At 33.9% G+C, this 10,236-nt stretch overlaps 4 protein-coding genes across 4 annotated transcripts; all 4 read right to left on the reverse strand. All coding sequences in view use genetic code 12, as the record gives it.

Moving 5' to 3' along the window:
• Positions 1–150: 150 nt before the first annotated feature.
• NDE1 (NADH-ubiquinone reductase (H(+)-translocating)) lies at positions 151–1,824 on the reverse strand (the record flags this gene model as incomplete). The annotated part of the gene is made up of 1 exon (XM_049405187.1): positions 151–1,824. One exon carries the CDS (start codon positions 1,822–1,824, stop codon positions 151–153), a length of 1,674 nt encoding a protein of 557 aa, XP_049265172.1.
• A 1,107-nt stretch (positions 1,825–2,931) lies between these two features.
• J8A68_001527 (ESCRT-I subunit protein) lies at positions 2,932–3,537 on the reverse strand (the record flags this gene model as incomplete). Its single annotated transcript, XM_049405189.1, has 1 exon — positions 2,932–3,537. The coding sequence occupies one exon, from the start codon at positions 3,535–3,537 to the stop codon at positions 2,932–2,934; it is 606 nt and encodes a 201-aa protein (XP_049265173.1).
• Positions 3,538–3,756: 219 nt separating this feature from the next.
• On the reverse strand, positions 3,757–5,679 carry J8A68_001528 (uncharacterized protein; the record flags this gene model as incomplete). Its single annotated transcript, XM_049405190.1, has 1 exon — positions 3,757–5,679. The coding sequence occupies one exon, from the start codon at positions 5,677–5,679 to the stop codon at positions 3,757–3,759; it is 1,923 nt and encodes a 640-aa protein (XP_049265174.1).
• A 608-nt stretch (positions 5,680–6,287) lies between these two features.
• BMT7 (Bmt7p) lies at positions 6,288–8,288 on the reverse strand (the record flags this gene model as incomplete). The annotated part of the gene is made up of 2 exons (XM_049405191.1): positions 6,288–8,185; positions 8,261–8,288. 2 exons carry the CDS (start codon positions 8,286–8,288, stop codon positions 6,288–6,290), a joined length of 1,926 nt encoding a protein of 641 aa, XP_049265175.1.
• Between the last annotated feature and the right edge of the window lie 1,948 nt (positions 8,289–10,236).

Here is a 10,236-nt window from a genome sequence, read left to right on the forward strand (position 1 = left end):
ATCTCCGGGATTCTACACACTACAAATATGGAAGTCAAATAAAATTCCAAAATATATTACAATTAAAGTTATCTCTAAATAAATAGAAAATCAAATAAGAAATGAAATGTGATAAAAGTACAAAATAAACTCTCCTAGTTGGAAAGTTATCTATTCCTTAGAACAATCTCTTCCAAACATGGAAACCTTAAGCCAATCCAAGATAACCAAACATTGGTTTCTGACAGAAAGACACATGTAGATATAAGCAGATCTCCAGAATAAGAAGGTGAAGTTACCACCGGATGTAATGTTAGACCAATCACCCCATACTAAATCAGCAACAGCCTTTTCGGAACCAATATAAGCTAAGGAACCTTGGTAGTTGTAAACAAAGACTGGCAATTTGGATTCGGCTCTTTCTAATTTCTTAAATAATTTGTCAACATTGTCCTTATCAGTTGGGTTTGAAATTCTGTATTTAAGGGCTTCAACATTATGTAATTTACTCAAGTATTCAGCTAAGTATTGACCTTCTTGGAAAGCAACTTGAGCAGTTGGTGGATATTTAGTGAAAGTACAATCTCCAAGGGCGAAGATATTGTCAGAACCATCTAAATGTAATCTTTCATCGACTAATAAGCCTCTTCTAGCATTCTTTTGTTCGTCAATCTTAGACATTAAATCACGAGTGAAATCTCTTGGAGCATTACCAGTGGCCCAAATTAACATACCGTAGGGAATTTCAAGGTTTTCAGTGGTTCCGTCTTCATTCTTGTGAGTAGCAGTAACGGTTTTACCGTCGACTTTCTTAACCATAGTGTTAGTCATTAAGTTAATGTTAGTTTCCTTAAAGACTTGCTTGGTATATTCAACTAATGGTTTAGAGAAAGAGTTTAAGACATTTGGTAAAGCTTCAACTAAGGTAACCTTCAATTCATCAACAACTTCTGGAACCCATTTTCTTAAATCTTGGTCAATGTAATCTTGGATTTCACCAGCGGCTTCAACACCAGTTGGACCACCACCACAGACAACAACGTGTAATAATCTCTTTCTTTCTGGATCACCCTTTGGTAAGATGTTAGCAGCTTCAATAGCATCCATTAATCTTCTTCTGATAGCAGCAGCATCAGAGACTTCCTTTAAGAAAGTAGAGTTTTCAGCAACACCTGGAATACCAAAAGTGGATGGTTGAGCACCAACACCGACAACAAGATAATCATAATTTAAGGTAGTTGTAATTTCATCAACACCAGTATATTCAGTAACAGTAGATTTGGAAGAAGAGGTATCTTTACCGGAATGACCAGAATGGACAGTAGTAGATTGTTTGATAGTAATTTGGTTATTCTTTGGATCAATGTCAGTAGCTTCGGCTTCTAAGTAGATAACTTCACCAGGTAATCTTCTAGTAATAGATCTAACTGGTTCAATAATGGATCTTAATTCAACAGTACCGGTTGGGACAGAAGGTAATAATGGAGTGAAAAGGAAGTAATTTCTTGGAGAAACGACAACAACATTATATAAGGTAGTATCTAAATTCTTTAATAATGAAATTGAACCCCAACCAGAACCTAAAATGACTAAAGTCTTTTTCTTTTCACCATTTGGGAAAACTGGAGATTGTTTAATTTGATTAGCTGGAACCGATTCTTCATAAATTTTATAACCAACAAAACCAACAGAACCAAAAGTTGCTAAGGCAGTAGCACCAATTGTGTATCTAATGAATTTCTTGAAAAATCCAGTTTTCTTTGGAATTGGATTTACTTTTGGAACTTCATTGAGAAGTCTTCTTGATTGAGACAAGAATCTTTTAGCTCCAATTCTACCAATCATTGCTTAAAAAAGAATAAAGTATTTAAAAACTAAGCAATTGAAGGAAGAAAGAAAAGGATGAATGAAATCTGTCAAAATTTAAATGAAATTTTTAGATTCAAAGAAAAAAAAAGGGAGGGAATTAACAATGTCTTTTATAGCAATTTAAATGTTTCAAATTTTTGATAAAACTCTAAATAAAATTAAACCGTTGAAGGAAAATTAATTTTCAATTTTTCAGTCACTAAAATGAAAGATACACAGAAGAAGGTTGAATCTGATCGGAGTTGGTTACACCGAAAATCTTTTTTTTTAATTAGCCTTGGATTTGTGTCAATTTCTATACTTACACTATACACATACCCTCCTACAGTTCCTGTTAAAAGATCTTCTGGGGTTTAAGAACTTTAAAAGTAAATCCCTCGGATTTTGAAAACATAAACTAACTCGACCGCAAGTTCCTTGAAAAATCTACACTGAAGAAAATTTACTTTCAATAAAATGCTGTGGTTAAGAAGCGGTTCGATGGACATAAGTACACAAAACTAAAAACTTCTCCGAGTGGAATTCATCTAACCGTTTTTTTTTTCTGATTTGAATGGAACCAATCGAAACAAATCATAAACACACATTTGATTAACCAACGAGCGTAATGGCTTAAACGGTTCGTCGTACCTTAACAGGCAAAACCTTAAACCTGACGTACTCGTATTCCAACAAAACTTTAAACCTGGTCCCTTTGCAGCAAACCCTTAAACTCGCCTCGCTATACCTTCCATTACTCCGAATGTGATTATCATAAAAATTTTCAGTTCCCTTCGTCCAGTATTTACACTCTTAAATCCAGAATCATCGTGCGGGCTTTTTTTGATTTTCGCATTTTCCCCTCTTTTCCCACTATAGAAAAAACGGCGAGTGTCAATTTTTTTGACTCACACATTTTGAAATTCTCGTAGTAAAATAACTTTTAAACGGGTCCCCGAAGTAGAAAGAAAAATAAAGGTACAAAAATCTCGCGGGAAAACCTGGCAATTGTGGTTCTAAATGTGGGTATAAATTGTCGCGGATTATCCCGTGCAAAATGCTAATTAATTCCAATCATACACCAATCGCATGTTCTTTGATCACCTACAAGAATCCACTGACTCTTTCTTCATTCCATCTATTTAATTTCTCTTTTCTATAATGATATTCTTTTCTACTTGATCTGAAATCATCGATAAATTGGGCAAATTCACTTTCATTCAATTCTGGTTTGGACGAAGTTTCTAATTGTTTAATCAATTGGAGACTTTCTTGATTGTTTTGTTCTATTAATAACTTGAATTTATTCTTTAACGTTTGTTGATTATAATTACTTGATAACATTTGATATTGATAAGTCTCTAAATTTAAAAATTCTTGATATATAATTTGAATACTTTGAATTTGTTGAAGAATCTTATTAGTAACTTCTTTATAGTTTTTTATTAGTTGACTTATTTCATTCAGAAGTAAATGATCTATAGTAGACAATTGCTTAAGCAATTCTTCTTGCTCTTTCTTATATGTATCTAATTGTTTAACATAACCTTGAACTAACTCCTTGTCATTGACGAATTCTTCAAAACTACGATTGGGTAATAATTCAAGATTCTTAGGTAATGGAAGTGGCTTAAGTTCGTTTATACTAAGCTTGTTGATATGATGATTAATGTCCTCAATCTTAGTTGGAGTGATTGTTATGTCTGTCATTATAATGATGAATGTCCCTAGTAAAACTGTGTTTGTAAATTGCCTCCCTAGAAGTTTCGCTTCAGCAACTTTTTTTTTCGCCCCACAGTTCAAACGAGTCCCGTACAAAACTACAAGTTAATTTACAGCGCCCGTTCAAATGTTCCAAATTAAATATTAAAGTCTATTATTGTCTTTCTAGTCTATAAAATTAAATAAATATATATCTATATTGGTATATTAAATCATCTGCTTCTTTCTAGCAGCTTTTTCTATCTTTCTTTGATCTCTTCTAATTTGTTCAGCTTCAATTCTGTTATCAGCCCAATTTCTAATTCTTTCCCCATACAAATAACAGAAGATTGGAAATGGAACTCCCAAAATTATACCAATAAATGCACACATAGTATTGGCCCAGCCATAACCTAATTTAGCATACATCAAATTAGCAAATAATGGGAAACTAAATCCAAACAAAGATCTAAATAAGGCAGCGGCAGCGACTGAACTAGCTGCATATCTTACATTCATATCAATTAAGTAACTTTGGGTAGTTTGGAATACACAGACTAATCCAAAACTGAAAATTGCGCTTCCAATAGCTGGCATTATCCAATGTAATTGTTTTTCAGCTGACCATCCAAACCAAATAAGTCCAATTGGAATAAATAATGAACAAGCAATGAGACAAGGCAAACGGTACTCTGGTTTTCCAATGCCATGATTCTTTTCGGTTAAATTGTTGTAAACTCTCCCAATCATATATGTCCAAAATATAACCCCGGCAGTAAATCCAATACCCATTGGAATATACATTAACCCGGTAATACTTTTACTAAAACCGTACACTTGTCCGAAGATTTGTGGGAATGTGACAATCATGAGATACATGAATCCATAAGTAAATGCCATAAATGAACCTAATCCAACAATCATTGGATGGGTAAATAATAATTTAATTGGTCTGGTCATACATAAGTACATCTTTGTTGCTGTTGAATCACCATCAGCTATCTCATAAATGGTGTGTAAGTTACCATTACCAGTTTCTTTTCTTAGCTTCTTGGCCTTGCGTTTCAACAAGGTTGGAGAATAAGTTTCTTTGAATAAAAATGTAGCAGCAAGAGCAACAAATCCATTAAACATACATAACACATAAAATACCCATCTCCATTGTTTATGTTCAACAATAAATCCAGCTATAACAGGAGCAATAACTGGACCTAAGATAGGAACCAAAGAATAACTAGCCAAAGCAACATTTCTACTCTTTGCATCATATAAATCAGAAATAACCCCAGCACAAACATTCATAGGCACACAACCAAACAACCCTCCAATAAATCTAAACACCATCATTTGTCCCGTATTTTGAGAAAATGCACATCCAATATTAAACAAAAATGACATCCAACAACTCACATCCAATACCAATTTCCTTCCAATATTATCATGTTCACTCAATGGAGCAATCAAAAGTGGACCAAATGCCCAAGCCAAAATCTGGATCGAAACAACCATTGCCTTCATTATACTCGATTCAATATGAAAATCCTCCGAAATAAAACTCATAGCTGGAGATAATATAGACGAAGACATAGGCGCAACTAACGCATACAAAGACACGAACCCAATTAGAACAACTTTGGTCCTAGTTGGCCAATTCCGTGGATCTTCTGGATCATGATTCCCATTCCAAGTGATTAATTCCGGATCAATCTTATGAAATTCTTCCCCGTCATGAACTATACCTGGAATAGTATCCCTGGCTAATTGTTTTTCGATGTCTTCGGAATCGATATAATCGGCTGGATGTTCAATACGGGAGGCCAATTCGGTTAAAATGGTGACTCGGGTGTTGGTTCTTTGTAATGCGATTGCATTACTATCTAAATCTCCGTATATGTGATGAACTGAATAGTCGTCGTTGTTTTCATTATCGGTTTGGGATGATGAGTATTGGCCTGATATGTTCTTCCGTATTGATTCGAAAGATTTTCTGATGGTGGTAGATACATGTGAACCTCGACGTCCTTGTTGGAGTTGTGGTTGGATATGTTGCTCATAGTGAGACCTGGTGAAGGTTAAGATTTCGTCTGTTTCATTTGAAGACGAAGTAGATAAATATTGTTCACGAGCTTCTTCCTTTTCTTTGTCTGACATTTTGAAGAATTTAAAATAACGAGAGAATAAAAGGTAGTGATTTTTTACAGAGAGAGAAAATTTTTTAACATGGAAGTTTGGGAAGTCGGTTGGCTATATATAGACCCAAGCGTGTGGCATCAAACCCACGGAGGTTTGAATCAAATTTTTCAATATACGAAATGGATCTCGGTTATTGGCGTCAAATTGACGCTTAGACGCGCACGGACACCAAAAATATTTGTTCGGAGACAATATTTTTGCAACATCGAGGAAAATTTTTCTTCCTGATTTGGCATCTCGGTAATCCACGGACAAGAATATTACATCCATACATCAATACAAATCTTGACATTTACAAGCGTCCGGTTATCGATGTGGTTTGAAACTGATCACAATTGCAAAATAATTTCACAAGCCGAGAGAGAAGAGATCCACAACGGGTATCAAAAATGCCATAGGAAAGACTACGGTTATTCATGGGTAATAATAAACATTATGCAATTTTTTTTTTGGTTTTACAAGAAATGATACAAAGTAAGAAAGCAATCTAAAATTAATTTTAAAAATCTATAAACTTCTGAGATAAGAAAACGGAGTAGTGGTAAAACTTATCACTGTCCTTCTCTTTACGCGGCACCGTGTTGCCTACCATAATCCTGACAATATCCATAACTGGCAATCATAGCACATTTATTGTTAAAATCAAAACCACGTTGTTGGAAGAGTGAAGGGTTATCAATAACTGAACTATCTTCAAATAAGGCAGGTAATTGTAAGATATAGTTCAATAACCCTTTAACATGAACAATACTAACATCTTTATCGGCAGCTGAAAGGGTAACACCCATATAATCATTAAAAATAACTTCTCCGAAAATATTGGATCGTTTGGAGGTTTCACGTTTTTTGAAAATACCACCAGCTTTTTGTTTGATAACTTTGGCTGCCTTCTTATCAGCAATTTCTTCATCTGTTGGAATATTTGGGAAATATTGTCTATAATATAATGTACCATCTTTAATAATAGATCCAATGTCCCAATAAGCAATAGAATTTGGAATGAGGACATTTCTACCTTCACATTGTTTTGGTTTAGCCTCTTCAATAAGAGTACCTTTCTCATCTAATTTAGGAATAATCCAAGGTGGAACAGTAGCTCTAAAATCAAAGTATTCGGAAACATCTCCTAATTTATAGTAGAATTTATCATTGGTAGGATCATAATCTTCGACAAGAATAATCAAGTTTGGTCTATACATAGATTCACCACATCCACAATCATTAAGATGTGCTCTTGCCCAACCTATATAGATTTGACGATTTGGTGGAAGGGTGAATTTTTCTTTTATTGTATCTGGTATTATATCACTTATTGGAAGTGGAATTAATTGAGATCCACCTCTTAACGGTCCAATATAATCATAATCTTCTTTTATTGGACGTTGCAAGAAGTCACAAACGGCAGTATCAATATCACAAACTAAAACTTCAAGAGGAAGTATTGAATAAATGAAATTTATGTTCACATCCCCTTTTGAATCAATTTGATTTATTGGTTTTGCTTTACTTATAAATGGAGTCCAATTTTTTTCTATATTAGCAAACTTTTCTGATCTCTTACGTAAAATCTTTAAATTATGGGAAAATGGTAAATATAAATGCATAACTCTTTTAACAATTTGTAAATCTTTCATATTAAACACAATTAAAGGTTCATCGAAACCTAAAGGATTTCTACGTAACATGATACGAGGATCTTCTGGTCCATAATAATATTTGTCGTTAGCCACATGCATCATATAATCAAATTGAATAGGAAGAACTTGTGGGAATGTTTGTTGTCTAAACTTCAAGATCTTATCCATGACAATTTCATCAAAGGTTCCGTCAGAATTTAAAACCTTTTTAACGACATTTTCTTCATATGGAATATCTAAAGTCTTTGGAGGTAATTCACGCCAATCTTGATCAAATAATTGAATATAAAGGAAACTTGCAAATGCCTTGTTGGCAATACCAGAAGGGGTATACAAGACTCTACTAACCATATAATGACAATTATATTGTGGTAACCATACAGAAGATCCCCCAAATCTGAACCATTGTTTATCCTCTGGAATGGTAGGTTTAAACTTCCTTCTAGCAGTCTCGATTAAGTCGGCAAATTCTTTATGCTTATTTAATTCGATTAAAAATGATTCATGAGATGCATCTAAATAAAGTTGTTTTGAGACTTCAAATCGTTCTTCAAACTTGATATTTCTACACATATCATTTTCATTAAATTCATAATCGCTTGGTTTATCATTTATGTATGAAAATGGATCAGTATAAGTTTTGAGACTAACTGGTGTATATTCACCATCCATGGATTGGGTTGATAAAGGGAATGACATTACTTTATCAAATGATGCTAAATTTTTCAATTTTTCTTGAAATTCCGGACTTATTTGATACTTTGGTTGATGTTTACTATGTGCTGAAGATGCTGATGATGATATAAAGTTGAATGTTGTAAATTGACCTGGTGTATTTATAAAGAAAAGTACGCCTAGTATAAATCCTGCACATAGGAGTACTAATTTGGAGTATTTCCTACCCAAAGGAAGACCGCTTGATACATTCATAGTGGTAGAGAAGCGGCTGAGGGTGTGGTGGTCCGTATTAAGTTGTTGTCTTTTGGTTTGATCTATTTGAATGGTAAAACTGGATCAAAAGAACTTGTGGAAAATTAAACTTTTTTTTAGGTAAGGATTGGAAGTTAAAGAAGGTGCTAAATTATGCAAGAATTCTAGAAAAAAAAAAATTTTTTTGGGCTGTTGTTGTTGTCGTTGTTGTTGTTGTTCTTGTTGTTGTCGTTTGGTGCGTAATGAACAACTTTTATAATTAACTAAACTTAGTTAAAGTATGTATTAGATACGTTGAATTATCCCTTGTTGAAAAAGCTATAATTCAAAGGAAAACAACAAAAAAAAAAAAGAATCCTTTCCAAGCCCACTCTCTTATTCTAAACGAATTTGGTACAAATGTAAAATTTCAAATTTATTTTTGTTACAATTTTTTAAATTAATTAATTTAATTAATAAAAATATTTTTTTTTTTTTATTTTCAAATCTATTTTTGTAACTCAAATCAATTCAATAAGTTAAAATACTAAAAGGATATAAGAGTGGTGTGGTGAATGTTCAGTCGAAAAAAGTTAACTTGATTGAGTAGTGGATACGCGTTAGCTCTAGCAAGGGAACTGAATGTTGGGTGTATGTATGTATATTGTGAGAACTTTTTTCTTGAGAACGTACTCGATTTTCTTCCTTTCAGATTCTAATTTCAAAGAAAGGGGAAAATCTCAGGTATTTATCTTTGTCAGGCGGAACACCGCGTGAAAAAGATGTTACAGTCGCTTTCAAGTCAACCACAATTGCTATGCATATCTGACGTAACTCCAATGCGTGTGCAAAATGTCAAGCAGGAGCCAAGTATATAACTTGGTGTATTGATTCTTGAATACTGTCAAACCTCATTCTGCTATTTTATGTTTCCAATCTTGTCTGAAGAGGAACGAAACAACACCACCTCACACAAGATTTCTGTATTTAAATACTCTCTCATGAAATTTGCTGGAGTCACAAAAAGGTTAAACTTTCTTGTTCTTGATATCGTTGCCATTGAACAAGTTGATTGTTTAAAATACGACCCACCCAAACTACAACAGAGAAGACAAATCGTACCCAATCCCACGTAATTTGTGGAAACATACTCTCGCGTGCCCATTGTTTCCGCGGAACAAATATTGTCTATGCTCAAAAGATATTGTATTGGTTACGTGTTTCTCTTCGAATACAGTCATTTTGTTCATCGAAATGTTGGTTGCTAATTCTTGGCACTGGATTGTGTCTTCGTTTTTGTGTAGCTTTCTAAAAAATACGCGTTGCCCAAATATCGTGTGACAGGCGAGAGTGTAAAAAGAGGGCTTTGTTGGTATTCGGTACTATACAAATATCGCCGCCACCAGGACCCCTATAGTCGTATCTTCTGCCTGGCATATTTGTACTTTCTGTTAAATGTTTTGCCAATAATCTAATTATTTGGAACAGCTTTTCTATTGCCAAATTGAAGCCTTGATTTGGTTGCTAAAATGAACTACATACAGATACATGTACATATGTCATATGCAAAGGTCAGCAAAGAACACCTTGGATCTTTTTTGTTCGTTTCAAACATCTAGTTTACTTTACGACCAAAAGCTCGCCTTAGATTGTGACATACATATTTGCACATGCTGCAAAACAATGCATGATTTGAAACAACCCTAAATTTACACTGTAATGTCTTCTTATAGTACACTCCTTGTGAGCCCTTAATTGGCTTCACGATAGGTTAGAGGCACTTAATTTCGCATACAAGTACTACATACCCCATATACCCCATATTTCGTCATTCCCTGGTTTCCGTGTAATTACAATCGTTGTATGAATTCTAGTTACTAATTACTACTACAAAATATAATACAATTTAAATAAGAATCCTGCGCCTTTCTCTGTCTCTGTTTCTGCGCTCCTGTCATGGTCCTGTTTT

The sequence above is a fragment of the Hemisphaericaspora subhashii genome (genome assembly GCF_019202705.1).
Source record: "Hemisphaericaspora subhashii strain CBS 10753 chromosome Unknown scaffold87, whole genome shotgun sequence".
NCBI lineage: Eukaryota > Fungi > Ascomycota > Pichiomycetes > Serinales > Debaryomycetaceae > Hemisphaericaspora > Hemisphaericaspora subhashii.